This window comes from Trachypithecus francoisi, unplaced genomic scaffold (assembly GCF_009764315.1).
Source record: "Trachypithecus francoisi isolate TF-2019V2 unplaced genomic scaffold, Tfra_2.0 Lachesis_group2, whole genome shotgun sequence".
Lineage (NCBI taxonomy): Eukaryota > Metazoa > Chordata > Mammalia > Primates > Cercopithecidae > Trachypithecus > Trachypithecus francoisi.
In genome coordinates, this window is record NW_022681465.1 from 53,240,467 (window position 1) to 53,260,238 (window position 19,772).

Genomic DNA, 19,772 nt, shown 5'->3' on the forward strand with positions numbered 1-19,772 from the left:
CCTACATCAACATTACTTGTTCTGTGTCAAAAAAGACAATTTTTTTGAAACTCTGTAAGTATAAATTCAATTTGACTGTGTTGTATAACAGAATTCATAATGCTCAAGAAAGAAACAAAATTTTACAATGTAATTTTAAAGACGACATATAATAATCATGGTAACAAATTCTAGAGAAATATTTCTAAAGTTAATAGAAGATATAAATAGTATACAAATTAACATGAAAAAATTATTGTACAGAAAACACTGTTCACAACATAACTCTAGAAAAGACTTTTGCATAATTATAAAAATAGTTCTTTAAATCTTTCAATAAGATACTTTAGAAGAGTATTAAAACTTCCTATATAAGGAAAATATAATTCTAAATACTTTTACTTTATATCCATCATGTTCCATACATGATTTGATGGTCATTAGCATTTTTAAAATACTATCACCAAAGAGTTAAAAAATAAAAAATGTATTTCCTAAAAGCATAGCCAAGATCCTAAATATGGGTGTGAACCTTGCATTACAAATTTTTAGGCTCTGATCCTGTTTTGTTACAAATGTAATACATGTTCATTGGGGAAAATAAATAAATAAATAAGCTACCACTACTCCATTGCCCCAAGGCAACACAAACCCATTTACCTAACCAATCTCCTTCCTCTGCCCCAGACTTCTTCCCTGGGATCCTGAGGAAAGATATATTTAGAAAGTACTATTTACATTTTCTATAAAAAGATCATTTTAAAACTCTGAACAAATCCAAGTTACTAAGATTCAAATGGTGACCAGAATTTTCTAGGACACATTCTTGTTTTTCTATTACTATCAATTATAGAAAATGGCATTAAATATTACAAACCTGTATATAAATTTGACAGCAATAGTAAGTAAAATTCGCATCTTACCCAATATCTATTGGAGAAGTATCCCTGAGGACTGAAGAATACCACACTCAAATTTTACTTTTAAAAACTTTGTTTTTAATATTACCTGTCCCAGTCCACGCTGAATGACCATCAGTAAATGTAATAACAAAACCAGATTCCAGTGTTTTCTCCCAAGATACTTGTAGAAAATGAGCTATATTGGGTTCAGAAGCAAGATGAATTCTGCTTATTTTTCTCTCCATTTCTTAATACCTGTAACAGGAGAATACAATTAATATTTTTAAAAGAAACTGTAACTCAAATAATGATGTTTTTCTATACTGGCCTCTCAGCTACATAAACACCAAGGAAATAAGAAAATAAGCAGAACAAAAAAACTGTATAATAGGTTCAACCATTAGATTCAACCATTAAATTCAGTAAATATATATTCATTCGGTAAATTCATAGTTTTCTTCAATATTAATTCACAATTTTTACAGATGAGAAAAACAGAGGCCCATAAATGGAAAATGATTTCTCCAAGTAATGAAGATAAAAATTATGATCTCCACTGGGCACGGTGGCTCACACCTGTAATCCCAGCACTTTGGGAGGCCAAGGTGGGCGGATTGCCTGAGGTCAGGAGTTCAAGACCAGTCTGGCCAACATGGTGAAATCCCATCTCTACTAAAAAAAAAACAGAAAGTTATCATCTCAACAATATGCAGAGTAAATTTTACCATTTCTTTTCCCCAGATTTAACAGGCTCTTTTTCTACCACAAAAGAAATGGTTGCAAGTACTTGTGAGAATGACCTGGAAGTGATCTCACCACTGAAATATTATAGTAATTAGAAAGGATAAAATTGACCACGTATCTTAGTCTCTGTCGGGAGACACCGTGTGGAATGAAAAAGTTGAGTAAGCATAATTCCATGGCGAGGGGGAATCTCAGAATCCAACAGCTGGCAGTACGCAGTCATGCCTTGTCTAAGACAGAGATGCCCAGGCTCAGTGACTGAAACACCCTATCCACTGAGACAGAGGCACTCTGTAATAGAGATGAGTTGCATCAGATTATTACAGCCTGAAGCCCATAAATGTTTTTGCATTTTTTAAGTTTTGTATTTAAGTATTATATATAGACAGAAAAGTACATATACGAAAAGTACAAAAGTACAACTCAATGAATTTTACAATTGAACAAATCCATGTAAGTAGAACCTAGATCAAGAAGCAGAACATCACTACCCCAAAATTCATTCTCACACTCCCTCCTCTCTAGTCACTGGTCTCTCCAAATAACCACTATCCTATTTGCTAACAGAGATGAGGGCTTTGAATATTTCTGTACTTTATGTAAATATAATCATACAACATGTTCTATTTTGTGCCTGGCTTCTCTTGCTCAACATTATGTTTGAAAGATTCATCCGTACTATGTGTTACAGTGATAGATGATTTTCAGGGCAGTATAGTAGTCTATTAAATGAGTACAAGACAGGTTATTTATTCATTCTACTAGTGGTAGGCATCTGGGTACTTTCCAGGTTTTGACTATTAAAAATAGTGCTGCCAGAAACACTCTAGCAAATATATATGCATTTCTGTTGAGTATATACCTAAAAGTAAAATTGCTGGATCAGAGGATATGGATATATTCAGTTTTGGTACTACACAGCAAATACTTTTCTAAAAGAGTTGTACCAGTTTACAACTGGTGTATGAGAATTCTGATGACTGCACATTCTTCCAAACATTTTCCATGGTTTTCATGTTACCTAAGTTTTTACTTCATACAATAAAGAAAAAATAAGAATTAGGAGTACACAATGTAATACTGGAAGTTAGAGTTAGAAGGGAGTCAGATCTAAGATCATCATCATTCATTTGTTAAGTACTTTGCAACTGCACAAGAACTTCATTACTTGAACAAACAGAAATCCACATAATATAAAAATTCTAAAAACCTAACCTCACCCTTCCCAAAACAATGATTATCTAAACATTTCCCTCTGTCTTTATCTACAGACCCCCATGTTTAAATAAATCTTATAAACAGCTTTTTTCATGGTGGCACAGAGTTTTACGCCTAGCATTCTTAGTGACTAAATAATCCATTAAGTACTATAATTAATGGAAGTATGTTGACATATATGTATCAGCTCTATCTTTACTGGAAGCCTATGAATATAGCAACTAACAGGATCCTCATTGTATGAATCAAAAAACAGAGGTAAAGTTTAATATCCAAGATCACACACTAAGTGGTGGTGCAAGGACTCAAATCTACCACCTGCTCTTCTTACCACAGCACTTTGCTTGTGAGTAGGAATGTGGAAGTCTAGTAGATCTGAAGTTAAGAAAAACCAGACTTCTAAAGTTACCAGATAAAGAAACAGGGTTAGACCATGAAAGAGGTATGCTTGGGGAGCTTCTGCCGTGTGACAGGCATTGCCAGATAAGGAACTGCTGTTTTAAGACTACTCTAAAACAAAACTAAGACTTATTTCCAGTTTCCCATCAAATGATAGTTAACCAAGCTTATATTCTGCAATCATATTAGACATGTGGGAAACAAAATAGCCAGTTCTGGTCCTGGATTACACAAGAAAAAAGTCTCCAACTCTGATCTCCTATAACCTACTGCTGACTTCTGGATATGTCTGCCCAGGATTTGAAAAGTCTACGCCTGTCCCAAAGAAGTCTTTCCACAAATACTCATCCTTGGATTCATTTAAAATTATTTCAAATCTGTCACCCATGAATTCTACCCATTTTTCCTAGTAATACCAGTAGGGGCCATATAGATTAAGTCTAAATCATCTTACACACAACAGGCCTCTTCTCAAGACTCTATGCTCGCAGTGAAAACAGTTCTTATAAGATGATTTCTGATACCCTCACTAGTTTGATTAATCTCCACAAAACTCTACAGTTAATCTCTGCCATTCAAAGCATAGTTCACTGAGTCTCAACTAGTACTCTAGTTGTTCTATAAACAATTAAAAAATAGACAAAGACTATTACTTCATCCTAAATAGTGCATTTCTATAATTTCAAGGAAATATCATATTCAGTTTTAATTACTGTTTTTAATGATAGTGAGAGTGATGGGGTTGTGTTGAGGGTATTTTGTTGTGTTTCTGGCAGCTACATCATTCTAAAAACTCCTATTTGAGTTTAATATAAACTAAACCTTGTTTAATTGTTTTTCTACATATGTTATTACTAAGTCATTTTTACTCTATCCTTTGTAATTTTTGTTGATGTTGTCTGATGTGTTTGCTGGGGTTCAAATTTATGTTTTACATTGGCTTGTTAAGGTTACATTGAATAGTGATTCTGTTCCTGTGACCCAACACGTTTACCATCAGTCTCTGACTTTGTCATCTAGAAATCTGATAAACCTCTTCTTCTAAGTATTCAAGTCATGCACATAAAATGTTGAGCAGGACAAGCTCAGGCATAGACCTGTATAGTCTGCCATTAGAAACACCCTCGAGAAGACATCAATCATCAACACTACATGGGAACACCACTTATATTTCTAAGTCACAAGAATATAAGGAGAATCCTTGGCAAAATCTATCTACTCTACCAGTCTATCAATGCTATCTAAAAGAACAACAACAAAAAAAGAAATTACAACTGTTAATTAGTGATCCTACTCTTATTTATAACAATGATAGGTTCTTTTTCTTTTAATCCAAAAGCAATTCTTCTGGTAAATCACTCTAGAATCTTGCCCAGATTGACTTCAAATTTATCAGACTGTAAAATGACACATACTACTTAGTTCAAGCAAATACCTATATTTGTTCTAATACTGTAACACCTGATACTGTAAAATTGATTTTGTGAGTTTCTTTAAAAGATGCTTATACTGTAGAAGCTAATAAGCAAAACTAGAGAAATAACATAAAAATTATAAAAATGCAAAAAGAAAACATTATAAAAAGTCAGGATCAGGAACAAAGCACTTCCTGAATGAAAACTTCCAACATGAAAATATTACCACTATTATTTAATCACATAGCAAGAATCTCTTACTAGATGATCCTTTTAAAAAACATTATAAAGTAATCCTTGTAGCCCCATCAATTAGGCATGTAAAAATTTTAGGTATATTTAAGTTTGTAGGTTTGACATCATAATCATTGGAAAAAATAATTATTTTTAAATATTCCATTTAGTCAAAATTTTTTCCTACAAAGAGGTCCTTTGCCTAGATGTACTTAATTCTGAAATGCTTTATCCATTTGTGAATATTTTATTTTAGATCAATTAGTCAATACACTTAACGTGCAGTAAATTATTCACATGCTCTGCAATCTTTAAATTTAAAAATTACTGGAAAATCTGTGTTACTGTTTTTCTATGCCAATCATTGAAAAACATATATAGTTCAAGGCTTACATAATTCTAATTGGCTCAAAACCCACAATGTTGGGGGTGGGGTGCATAGGACGGTATAGAAACTACTTATGGCATAGCATTTTTTGCCTCTATTGTATTTCCATACAAACATACACAGATGCACACATACTTATGCAGATTATTTTTTCTTAAACTTACCTTAAGAACCATGGTTATTGTTACTATTAATATAATTTTTTGAAAGGAAAATACAGCACTTACAATTACTGTGAAATAGCAATTAGTTTCATTGCTTTTTTTAAAACCATATTTGAACCAAGTGACAAATTTCTAATTATAGAGAAAATTTAGTTTAAAATTTAATATTCCAGATACCTGTCAGTAACTCCTACTTTCACAATAATATAAAGGGCTTTAATCTCAATGATGTTAAAAAGACATCTGGGGATCAATTTTAAGAACATCTTTCAATTATTCATGTTTCAAATATTTTCCAATTTTCTAATTCTAGGTATTCATAACAAAAATTATATGATTTTATTTTAAAGATTCTATTATTTAGTAAACTCAGATTTGAAACTTTGGAGACTACCTGTGAACCATGTTTAAGCAATTAACATATTAATAACCCATAAGTGACAACACAGTATCCTAAAAGTATCCTGTGCCTCAGCCATCTCAGAAATGTTCTTTATATCAAATAAGTCTTAATTTCCCAATATCATACTATTAGGAAATGAGGTTTGAAAGCACTTCATTCTTTTACTTACTGAGATCACCCTCTTACAAAATATCAAGTACAAAACATCTAATAAGAATCACCCATGGAAACAGAAAAAAAGATGGCTTGGAATGTCTTTTAAGATTCAATAAGAGGAAATGAACGATCTCTTTGCTTTCACCAGCCCTGTAAACGGGAATAGTGAGCCATAGTTTTTTGCCCCAGGACTACTTGAAGAAAGGGGGTGGAATACTCTTCAGAGGGACTGATTGATTAGGGCTATGAGAAAGCCTGTGTTTTGTTTTCTAAGGGCACTAAAGGTCACATTAGTATCAGCACCTCTCCCAGGCAGAGCCAAGGATCTAAGACAAGCCTGCAGGTGGAAACAGTTGGGTCCCACCCCAATTTGTACATCAGTAGCTTTATTGAGAGTTCAGAACAGTTGAGAATTGAGAAGCTTATCTTTAGTACTTTGTGTCTTTGATACTTGGCCTCTCTCTTAGAAGAGAAATAAGTTGTTGGCTGGTATGCAATTGATGTGATCTAAGGTCTGAACAAATACCATTCACAGTTGCTTCTGAATAAACAAGACACTTTTTAAATTAGTTTACAAAGAATTTTGTATGCCCTTTTGGATGCTGATAAGGAGCAGTGCAGAAGCCAACTCTCCCTCTGAGGTCAGCTCAAGTTAGTTACAACACTATATCATTGATAACACCATTTTGAACTTGAGCTTCTTTTATTTTCCTTTATAGTAAATTATGACTTCTTTTTAAGCTGCTTGGGCTGCAGGTGTTCAAACTTCTGCAGCTCTGCCAAAGAGTTGCACTTAGGGAGCAGAAAGTGCTAAATGCATGTTTCTAATGAAGCAATTAACTTAAGTGCCCCCTTGTTGAGAAAAGTAGGCTGATACCTAAAGTAAGTTCAGAATAAAGATTAGCACACAGCATATGCTGTTAATAGTCTGTAATTAGATTCTTGGTTACATTATTTTGTTTGACCTTATTATTTTTATTCTTAAAAGAGAAAATTTAAATTGCAAACCAAAAGTGTGGTCACGGATTGTTTTAAAGTCTTATCACATTATAAAAATTCAAAGACAGGAACATATATAATTGCTAGAAAAAAGGAAAGAAAGGTTTATGCAACTACTACTAGGCTATTCACTTCTGAGACAATCACACAATTTAGGAAAACTAAGTGCAAACAAAAGGATTATTTCTTGTTTAGTATGTTTTAAAAGCACTGACTATTTGCATTTTACCTTTTTATCAGAATTCCCACTCCCCACATTAAAGTTTTTTTTACTGAATAATTTATTGCTAGCATTTTCATTATTAACAGCCTGCCAACTTGCTGGTTAGTGCTACCCAAGGGTAAATTATAATTTTTTTTTTGAAAAAATTATCACAAAGTCAGTTTGCCTTTAAATTTCCAAAGCAATTAAAATAAAAATATCCAGCAACACTTCTATATACAAAGTGCTTTCCTAAAATAATATTTTCAAGTTAGACTTTTTTCTAAACATTAAGTGTAAAGAATTCACAGGATTACTAAATACTCTTCTAATCATGTGAGAATTAACTCCATTTTAATAATTTTGAAAGTAAGGTAACCACCTGTCCTGGTATTTTCCTAATTTTTAAACAAAGTCCCAAGACCTAGAAAATCTCTCAATTCCAGGCAAACCACGATGTTTGGTCACCATAAGGTAGTAAAATACAGTTATAACTGCTAACATAATCTTATTCAAAAACTTGTAATATACAGCTGATGTACAAGGGAGACATTAAATTAATCTGATGCTTTAGGAATACAGCATTAGTACTATAAAATAAGTCTAAAAAATAAGGCCTCTTGGTTGAGGTCACAGTCCTTTCTTAATTACCTCTCATGACTGTGGAATGCCAGTTGCTGCCATTCCAAATATCATATTACTTCTCATTTCCTCTGCTTATCTTTTACAAACACCATTAATAATCATTAGTTTCAGTGATAAACATAAATTTCACTTCCTCTCCTTTCCTACTCTAACCCTATAAAGTGGGTATTAAAAAGCAATAAAATGACTTAATGCATGAACAAATTTCCCACATACTATTTAATACCTAGCTCCAAGGTGCCCTTAAAATTGGACCCTAAGTTCCAAGACTATAATTTCCTTCATATTATTAACGGCCACTTTTGATTACAAATAAACTTGGCAGAAAGGATGAGAGTACACTTATCATTTTGGAAACTTTCTAGATTGTCACAAGAACACTTTACTTCTAATTGCAGTTTCATGTGAGAATGACACTTAACAGAACTGAAGAGATAAGATAGTACCTGAAACAGCAGTAACTAAGCAGCAGTCTTTTTTCAACAAGAACTTAGTAATTATGATTTCTTAAGCCTCAAAATTTTTGACACCTCTCATATTTCAATTCCAAAAGAGTGAGGGTGTTCCTATGAAACATCACCAATTAAGCTTATATACAGTCTTCTACTTAAAAAAAAAAAAAAAAAAAAAGTGTTTTTCAGAACTGAAATGTAACTAAAAGCACTTGTATGAAAAAGGAGTAAGACTTATAAACAATGTACTTCCCCCCCTACTCACAAACCCATCATTTACTTAAAACTGTACCCATTTATCTGCCTATTTCTTAATGACAAACAAGAGAACAAGTGATAAGACTGAGGAACTTAGTCTGAGGAAAAAACAAAACAAAACCTATAACATATCCTCAAATTCAGCAATATAAAACTAGCAACTATATAAAATTACCAACATTTCACAATATTTAACCTATAAAAATGACAATTTCATACAGTTCAAAGGATAGTAACAGTTATAAATAGCACACAAGGACTTACATTCCTAATTGGATGAGTAACTACATATTTATTTCCCATGCTTCAATTTCTCAGTCTAAGTCATTTTGACCACATCTCTGAATACATTTTGTACAACTCCAGCAAGAAGAAGGTCCAAAGTATAAGCAAGACTCTATTCTGAGTTCCCTTGGGTTATACATTCTCAAAGTAGGCTGAAATTTATACCTAAAATTTAAGTCAAGCTCTATTCTCTCTTGTAAGGGTACAAGTTCTAATACTTCCAGGAGCCATGCAGATCAGGAGTGAGGACATATGCATCCACTGCATGATGAGTGGGACTTTGGAAAACTAGAAACTACAAATACCATATAAAGATGGTAGCCATTACTCACTGCAGAGCAGATTGTTATCATTGGTAAGTACCGGTCCTTAGTGTTCTGTCATTCAGATTATTCAAGAAACTGACAAATTCCTATTTTTATGCAGAAGTCAACTGGCTTTTAAATGTTGGCTCATATTTTTTTCAAAACACTGAGTATAAAGTTTCCAAAATTATATATATACACCTACAATAAGAATTCTGTACCCATCCACAAACAAAAATCTTGTTGTAGGTGTCCTGGGATTCAGGTAGGAGGCTGTAAAACCCCAGCAAAGCCCAAGACTTAGGAAGGTCATTTTGAGGGTACAAACTTGCACCTAGACACACAGATTGGGCTCCTAGGTTCAAACCCAGAAACAATCCTGTTCGCCAAATGGCTTGGCTTCAGCCCCCCCTTCAGCTTTTGCAACTAAAACCATCTGCCAAGGGGTCCTGGAGGAATTACACACCCAAGTGCACCACAAAGGCTGGTCAGCCCAGCAACATCAGTCTTGGCAGTGGACCCAAAAGTTACCCTATAATTCAGCTCCAGCCCCCCTCATCTGTGGTCCCCGCTTATTACTGCTCACACAAAAACCCAGAGAAACACTTACCCATCTGAGCCACTGGGACAGGATTGCTACCCTCTATGCCACAGCAGATCCCAAGGGGGACCTTTCTTGGCTACAGCATTTCTCTCCTGCAGCCCTGGAAATATCCTGCCCATGTAGAGAACTGCTGGGAGACTCACATATCTGAGTCACCACAGCAGGCTTCATCCCACAGTAGATCCTGACAGGGCTCAGTCTCAGCTCCAACCCCTCTCTGCCACAGCGAAGAAACTATCCCACCTATGCAAAGAACTTCTGGGATTTGTGTAAGTCTGAGCCACTGGGACAGGTGTGTCTGCCTGTATCCCACAGCAGATCCTGAAACAGCTTAGTCTCAGCTCCAATCCTCTTGCTGGGGACTATCTTGCCTGGACGGGGAACTGCTGAAAGAAGCATCCATCTTAGTAATACCAGAACAGGCTTACCAGCTCCTGTCCCATAGCAGATTGTGAACGGGCCCAGTTTAGCTCTAGATCCTCTTACTGCAATTTGAGAACTATCCTAAAAGTACAAAGATCTGCTAGGAGATTCATGATCTGTGCACTGGGACAGATTGTTAGCCTCCAATCCACAGCACATCCTGAAGGGCCTCTGCTTAGCTACAGCCTCTCTCTGCTGCAGCCCAGGAGTAATCCTGCCTACACAGAGAACTACTAGAAGACTAGCCAGTCTGAGCAACTGGGATAGGCTTGCCAGCCTCCACCCCACAACAGATCCTCAGCAGATTTTGAAAACAAGCAAGCACTTGTTCTGACACAGGAGGGAGTTTAACCACAGTGGTCCCTAGCCTCAAAGCCTACTTTCCTACCCCACTGAGCATTTCTAATAAGCATTTCTATTCAGCATAAAAATTGGTCCATCCATCCCAATCCACTTAACCTCAAGGACTCTCCTGCAACCCTGTCTAACTGTTCAACTCAAATAAAGGAATACACCCCGTGGCCAAGGCTGATCAGAGGAAATTTCTGTGCCTATTCAGCAGCTCAGCCTAATTGCAGAGCTCAGACAGTGGTCCTGTCAGATAAGAGAACCTATGTAGCTACCCCGAAAAAATTCAGAGCAAAAGTGGCAGACCAGCTTTCTAGAGAACCGAAAAGCAAGCTGTGTCTGCTAAGGGTTATTACTAGCTGGCCCCTCCAGAAGTACAGGCTAGAATAAATAGTAAAGTTCTATCCCTGCCAATGAACACCTGTAAAAGCTGGAAAAGGTGGTTGTCTCCACAAACATGCAAACACCAATACAAGGATACAGGATTACAAAGACTCAGGAAATCATGACACCTCCAAAAGAAACAAATAAAGCTCCAATAATGAATCTCAAAGAAAATAGAATCCATAAAATGGTGTAAAAAAAAAAAAGAATTCAGAATAATCCTTATTAAAAAGTTAAATGGGCTATGCATGGTGGCTCACACCTGTAGTTCCAGCAACTCAGGAGGCTGAGGCAGGAGGATCCCTTGTGCCCAGGAATTCAAGGCTATAGTGAACTATGATTTTGTCCCTACACTCCAGTCTCCAGCCTGGGAGATAGAGTGAAACCTTGACTCTTTTGAGAAAAAAAAAAAAAAAAGTTAACTACAAAAATATACAAACAGAAAATTAAATTTTGAAAACAATACATGAACAAAATGAAAAGTCTGACAAAGAAATAGAAACAATTAAAAAATGGAAATCCAGGAGATGAAGAAACAGAAAAATGAAATAGGAAGCTTGAACAGCTGCCTTGAGGAAGTTGAAGAATCAGTGAGCTTGAAGACGGACATTTGAAATTAGTCAGAGGAGAAAATAAAAAAAGAAAAGAAAGAAGAGAAAAGGAAAGAAGAGGGGAGGGGAGGGGAGGAGGAGAAGAGGGGAGGGGAACCTATGGGGATTATGGAGCACCATCAAGAGACCTAACCAATACATAACAGGAATTAAGAAGAAAAAAACAAAGTGGGAAGATGCATATTAAAGAAATAACTAATGAAAAGTTCCCTAATCAGAAGAAGGAAGCCAACATCCAGGTACATGAAGAAAGGAGATCTCCAACCAAATTCAAACCAAAGAGGAGTTGACCATAACATGTAATTATAAAACTATCAAAAATTAAAGAGAAAGAAAAAATTCTGAAAACAGCAAAAGATAATAAAGAAATCACACACAAAGGGGTACCAATAAAACTAACAGTAAACTTCTTAGCAGAAACCCCAGACCAGGAGTGGGCTGATATATTCAAACTGCTCAGAGGGAGCATAAAAAAATGCTGCCAACCAATAATACTTTACCCAGCAAAAGTGTCTTTCAAAAATAAGAAGGAAATAAAAAATTTCCCAGACAAGCAAACTTTTAAAACATCCCATAAAATTTGGCATACAGTGTTTTCATTTTTTTTTGTCTAAAGATATTTTTAAATTTTCCTCGTAACTTCTCAACTGACCTATTGGTTGTTCAGAAGCATGTTGCTGATTTCAGTATACTTCTGAATTTTCTGAAATTCTTCCTGTAATTGATTTCTAGTTTCATAGAATTGTGGTCAGAAAAGGTATGTGATATGATTTCAGTCTTCTTAAATTTGCTACGATGTGCTTTGTGAACTAACCTATAATCTATCCCGGAAATGATCTGTGTACATTTGAGAAGATTGTGTATCCTGTTGGTGTTAAGATGGAATATTCTGGATATGTCTGTTAAGGTTCATTTCATTTAAAGTGCTGCTTAAGTCTAATGTTGCCTTATTAATTTTCTGACTACATTATCTGTCCATTATCGAAAGTGGTGCACTGAAGTTCTCTACTGTTACTGTATTACAGTCTATCTCTGTATACCCTTTAATGTTTGCTTTATATATTTAGGTGCTCCATTGTTGGGTACATATGTATTTATAATTGTTATAGCCTCTTGGCAAACTGACTACTTTATCATTATATAATGCCTTCATTTTATTCTTTTTACAGCTTTTGACTTAAAGTCTATTTTTTTCTGCTATAAGTATTGCTACTCCTGCTGATTTTTCGTTTCCATTTGTGTAGAATATCTTTTTCCATTTCATCACTTTCAGTCTATGTACATCCTCAAAATTGAAGTGAGTTCCTTGTAGGTAGCATGTAGTTGGGTCTTGTGTGTGTGTGTGTGTGTGTCTGTGTGTGTCTGTGTGTCCATTCATTTACTCCTTGTCTTTTATAGGAGAATATAACCCATTTACACTCAGTATAATTATTGATAGGTAAAGAAAGGACTAACTTTCTCGCCATTTTATTAATTATTTTCTGTTGTTAGGGTTTTTTTTCCTTAAAGATATTTTGTTTCCTTCTTCATCTCTTGCAATTTTCCTTTGTGGTTTGATAGTTTCCTGCAGTGGCATGTCTTGAATCTTTTGAATTTCATTTTATTTTTTGTGCATCTCGTATAGAATTTTACCTTTTGGCTACCATGAGGCTTACAAAGAATATCTTACACTTCTGTCTATTTTAACCTGATAGCAGCTCAACATTGATCAAATACAACTCAACACTTTTACCCAGCCATTTTATGTTTCTGATGTCTAAATTACATCATATTATAAAATATATCCCTTGAAAGTTTATTGTAGCTGTGGTTGCAATTAATAATTTTGTCCTTTAACCCTTGTACTAAGGATAAAATTACACTACACACCACCATTACAGTCCTAAAATATTCTGAATATTGATCATTATTACTTATACCCTTAGGTTCTGTGCTTTTATAACTTTTTTGTTATTAATTATCAGCCCTTATTTTGACATAAATAACTCCCTTTAGCAATTCCTGTAAGGTAGGCCTAGTGGTGATGAACATCCTTAATTTATGAAATGCACAGTTCTAAGAAAAAAAATTTATGGCAATAAATAGCCACATCAAAAAAGAAGACATGTTGCAAATAAACAACATTACACCTAAAGAAAACAAACAAAGAAAAGCAAACTAAGCTCACAGTTCACAGAAAAAAAAGAAATAATAAAGATCACAGCAGAAATAAATGAAACAGAAACTAGAAAATACAAAATATCAACAAAACTAAGTTTTTCTAAATAAAAATAAAATTAACAAATCTTTAGCTAGACTAACCAAAAGAAGAAGATAAAAGACTCAAATAAAATCAGAAATAAAAGAGAAGACATTTCAACTGACATCATAGAAACACAAAGGATCATAAAAGGCTATTATAAACAATTATACAGCAAAAAAAATGAATACCTTGAGGAAATAAACAAATTCCTAGATACATATAACCTACAAGACTGAATCATGAAGAAATGGAAAATCTGAACTAACCAATAATGAGAGGAGTTTCTAGTCGTAATAAAGTCTTCCACCAACAAAAAACCCAAAACCTGATAGCTTCACTGCTGACTTCTACACAACATTTCAAGAACTAATACCAATTGTCTACAAACTATTCCAAAAAAATCAAAGAGGACAGAATACTTCCAAACTCTTTTTATGAGGCTAGCATTACTCTCTAATCCCAAAGCCAGAAAAGAACATCCCAAGAAAATATAACTACAGGTCAATATTCTTGAAGATTACAGATTTTAAAAATCCTCAACAAAATATTAGCAAACCAAATTCTACAACACCTTACAAGGATCTTTCACAATAATCAATGGGATTTATTTGTGGTATGCAAAGATGGTTCAAATATGCAAATCAATAAATATGATACACTACATTAACAGAATGAAACATAAAAATCATATGATCATCTCACAAAATGCAGAAAAAGCATTTGAAAAATGTAATGTCCTTTCATTAAAAAAAAAAAAAAGGGCCATATGTGACACACCCACAGATAACATCATACTCAAAGGGAAAAAACTGAAAGCTTTTCCTCTGAGATATAGAGCAATCCTGCTTACAGTAGCTACAAACAAATACTTAGGGATATATCAACCGAGGTGAAATACCTGGACACTTACGACTATAAAACATTAAAGAAAGAAATGGAAGAAAACACAAATAAATAGAAAGATATCCCATGTTCATTGACTGGAAGAATATTGTTAAAATATCCATACTACCTAAAGTGATTTAAGATTCAATGCAATCTCTATCAAAATTCCAACATTATTTCTCATAGATGTAGAAAAAAAGAATCCTAAAATTTATACGGAAACACACACACACACACCCCCCAAATAACCAAGGCAATCATAAGCAAAAAGAACAAAGCGTTCAAACTATACTACAAAGGAGTAGTAATTAAAACAGCATAGTAGTGTTTTATTTTTATAAACAGAAACATTTTATGCCTATTTGTAAACAGGCATACAAAACGGATACATTGACCAATGGAACAGAATAGAGAGTCCAGATAACAACTCATACATCTATAGTCAATCGATTCTTGACAAAGGTAAAAAGAATATTTAATGGGAAAAGGACAATCTCATCAATAAATGATGTAGGGAAAACTGGAAAGCCATATGAAATTGGACCCCTATCTCATACCACATACAAGTATCCACTCGAAATGTATTAAAGATTTAAACATAAGACCTGAAACTATAAAACTACAAGCAGAAAACAGGGTGGAATTTATACAACACTGGTCTGGGCAATGATTTTTTGTTTTTTTTTTTAGATTTGACATTAAAAGCATAGGAAACAAAAGCAAAGACAGACAAATGAGATTACATCAAACTCGAAAGCTTCTGCACATCAAATGAAACAATTAGCAGTGTGCAGGGACAACCTACAGAATGAAGAAAATATCTGTAGTCCATACATCTGATAAGGGGCTAATATACAAAATAGAAGAGGAAATCAAACAACTCTATAGAAACAAAACAGATAATCCAATAAAAACCATTATGGAAACAGTATGGAGGATCCTCAAAGAACTAAAAATAGAATGACCATATGATGCCAGGCACAGTGGCTCACGCCTGTAATCCCAGCACTTTGGGAGGCTAAGGTGGGCGGATCACGAGGTCAGGAGATCGAGACCATCCTGGCTAACATGGTAAAACCCCGTCTCTACTAAAAATACAAAAAATTAGCTGGGCGTGGTGGCGGGTGCCTGTAGTCCCAGCTACTCGGGAGACTGAGGCAGGAGAATGGCATGAACCCGGGAGGTGGAGCTTGCAGTGAGGGGAGATTGTGTCATTGCACTCCAGCCTGGTCAACAGAGTGAGACTCCATCTCAAAAAAAAAAAAAAAAAAAAAAATACCGTATGATTCAGCAATCCCACTTCTGAGTATTTACCTGAAAGTTTTAAAATCAGAATATGGAAGAGACATCTGTATTCTCATATTCACTGCAGCACTAGACAATAGTCAAGTTATGGAATAAACCTAAATGTCTATCAGAGGATAAATGAATACCAAAAAATTCATATACACACAATGTAACACTATTCAGACTTTAAAAAATAAAAATAACTTTGTAATTTGTGACATCACAGATGGAATTGGAGGATATTACCCTAAATGAAATAAGCAAGGCACAGAAAGACAAATGCCACAGTTTTCACTTAAATGTACAATCTAAATTAATTGAACTCACAGAAGCAGAGAGTAGAATGGTGGTTACCAGAGGTTGGGTGGTAGGGAGGATGGGCAGTTGATAAGGTTTGGCTGTGTCCTCACCCAAATCTCATCTCAAATTATAATCGCCAGATGTTGAGGGACTTGGTGGGAGGTGACTGGATCACGGGGACAATTTCCCCCATGCTGTTCTCATAATAGTGGAGTGAGTTATCACAAGAGCTGATGGTTTTAAAAGTGTTTGGCAGTTTCCATTTCACTCTTCTCTCTCACCTGCCACCATGTAAGATGTGCCTGCTTTTCCTTCTGCCATGATTGTAAGTTTCCTGAGGCCTCCACAGCCATGCAGAACTGTGGGTCAATTAAACCTCTTTTCCTTATAATGTACCTAGTCTTAGACAGTTCCTCATAGCAGTGTGAAAACGGAGTAATACAATAGTCAAAGAGTATAAAGCCTCAGTTATATATGAGAAATAAGTCTGACTTTTTTATTTTAGCTCAATTGTACAGCATGCTGAACAGAGCTAACAATTGAGTACTGTATATTTCAATGTTGCCATGAATAAACAATGTTAAATACTTGAGGGGATAGATATGTTAATTAGCTTAATTTAATCATTCTGCATTGTATTCAAAATTACAATATCACTTTGAACCCCATAAGTATAAACAACCATAACCTATAATGTAAATAAATAAAATTTAACAAACCAAAAATACTGTGTATATGTGATAAGAAATATGTTTGAACTGCTCCTTGCACAGAGTTGGCAAAACCCTTGAAATTTCCTGAGTGATAGGAATGTTTTTGTTACTCATAAGGAACCGCTTTCAATTACACCTGAGTTTATAATAACGAAGTGACTTAGAGTGGGGCCTCTAGATAGCCTTAGGATGGAGCTGGTCACCAGAAACATCAAGTGATTACTAGGCTGGGATTTTCAGACCCTCCTCCCAACCCTCCATTCCTCCCATGCACCCAGACCAGGAGATTGAGCTCTATAAAAATTTGAATTGGGAGGTGTATAAGTCCATTTTCACACTGCTGATAAAGACATACCTGAGACTCAGTAATTTATACAGGAAAAACAGTTTAATGGACTTACAGTTCCATTTGGCTGAGGAGGCCTCATAATCATGGCAGAAGGCATGGAGGAGCAATTCATGTCTTACATGGATGGCAGCAGGCAATGAGACAGAGCTTGTGCAGGGAGCCCTCCCCCTACCTTATGAAACCATCAGATCTTGTGAGACTTAGTCACTAGCATGAGAAAAGCATGGAAAAGACCTGCCCCCATGATTCAATTACCTCCCACTGGGTCTCTCCCACAATATGTGGGAATTCAAGATCAGATTTAGGTGGGGAAATAGCCAAAACACATCCGGAGGTTTAGGAAGGAAGATCACTTGAGCCCAGGACTTTGAGGTTACAGTGAGCTATGACTGTGCTACCTGCATTCCAACCTGGGTGACAGAGTGAAACCCTGTCTCAAAAAAACAAAACTCTTGAACAAGGAGATGTGAACAGCTTCCTGTTTGGTGAACACATCATGGTGCTGAAAGGTGGCACGCCCACAGAAGGGCATTGAAGGCCTGTTCCCCTGCCCCCATACCTTTCCCTATGTGTCATCTCTCATTTGGGTGTTCCTAAGTTCTATCTTTTGTACTAAACCAGTAAAGGTAAATGAAATATTTTTTGGACTTCTGTGAGTCATTATAGCAAATTATCAAATCTGAAGTGTGGTATCATGGGAAACCTCGATTTATAACTGGTTGGTCAAAAGTATAGGTGACTTGGGACTTGGGACTGGCATCTGAAGTGGGGGCAATTTTGTGGGACTGAGCCCAGAACCTGTGGGATCTGACACTTACCCTAGATAGTGTTTGAATTGGACTGAGTTGTTGAATATCCACTTGGCATCAGAGAATTGGAGTTATGATTGGCCTCCAAGGATCCCAAGTCAGTTATCTTATTCCCCCAATGGGGGAAAAAAGAGAACTTAATATAGGAACGATATTGGGATAATCATGATCAGCAGATTCTCTGCCAGTTCTTCTCCTGATGAAAAGGGCCTGGAGCTGAATTATACACACCGAATCACTCCGCAGAAAGCTCAGCTAATGGCTGTTTGAAATTGAACTTTGATAGTTTCAAAATTCTAGTACCATTCTGTTAGATTCCCAAGTGCTGGCCTCTCCAACATTTGAATGAAGCAAGCAACAAAATTAATCCAGATTAGAAGTCATTTGTTATCAAGGTATCACAATTTAGGAGGCTGTGCTTCTACAAGGGTAGTGTCTGATAGCACTTAGTTAACTGCAAAATTGGCACTATCTCCAGCAGGCAGCAGTGCAACAAGGCCACACAGCTAAAAGAGTTTCTTTAAATTACCTTATTGATCAGAAAGATTAATCAATTGGTGGCCTCTTTATGGCTACAACTTAATATCAATTTTGAAACGAAATACTAAAAAAAGATTGTCAGAATTCTTCAAAGGATTCTGAAATAGCACTAAATCAAACATGTTCCTGCCTTATAAAGTACAATGAAGTGAAAATGAAGTCAAATTATCAATAATCTTCAAACTTCAGAACAATCAAGAATGATTATCTTATTAGAAATAAGTTGGAAATGTTACATGCATCAACAGTCTTCAAACTACAGAACTATCACGAAAAATTTTCTCATTAGGGAGAAGTTGGGAATGTTATATGTCTTAGAAAAAAATATTATTTTTAATCAAACACTTCCCCAAAAGAATGAGTGAAATGTTTATTAACAAATGAAGCCACACTACTTTGTCCAAGTGAAGCAATTTTGCACTGCAAAATTTAAAATGCTGATCTGAAAGTTGTTCAAAGTTAAGTTAGTTTCAGAGTCGCTTAATATGCTTTAAAAATTCCCATTAAGTTGAAATAACGAACTGAAATCAATCTGCAGAATGTTAGTTGTAAGAATTCCACTCCATCTACCAATCATTCATTAAGGAAGCAGTATGTGGAAACTCTGTGTTCAATAAGAACTCCAGCAGATCAAGAAAAAAAAAAAGGAATTTTCATCCACTTCGGAGAACATGACACTACAGAGTTCTATATAAATCATAATTAAACTTGTTAGTTATTTTAAAAAAGTAAATATATACAAGATAGTATATAATTTTGCTACAGCAGAGTTTAAAGTAGTAATAAAATAATGACAGGATACGTCAAATACCTGCTAAATGACATACAAAGATGCTATATTTTCTAAGGTAAAAAAATTACAGGACCAATATACACAAAAATAAGAGGTATAAGAGAAGGTTTGCCTGAGGAATCCAATGTTCAGAAAATGAAATATGAACAATCAATTAGCAGATTCACCAGTAGCAATGACGATACAATTCCAATGCCTTGAAAATTATCTTTCCTTAACAATTGAAATGCATATTATTAAATTCAATTCTGCCTGCATAAATATTCCACTTTGGCCAAGGTACAAGAATGCCCAGTGAAACATCAGAAATACAAAATATCCAGAAAAATGAGGTAC

General features: G+C 35.1%; 1 protein-coding gene across 7 annotated transcripts in view; it reads right to left on the bottom strand.

The window, feature by feature from the left end:
- The window catches only part of XRCC4 (X-ray repair cross complementing 4), a 355,171-nt gene that overhangs the window by 324,755 nt on the left and 10,644 nt on the right, over window positions 1-19,772 (bottom strand). For all 7 annotated transcript variants that reach the window (XR_004429763.1, XM_033179213.1, XM_033179212.1 and 4 more), the window contains exon 2: window positions 988-1,136. Coding sequence is in view for 6 of the 7 variants with exons in the window: in XM_033179213.1 (XP_033035104.1) it covers window positions 988-1,126 (139 nt within the window). In the remaining variant the exon portion in view is untranslated. The remainder of the gene's footprint in view (window positions 1-987; window positions 1,137-19,772) is intronic.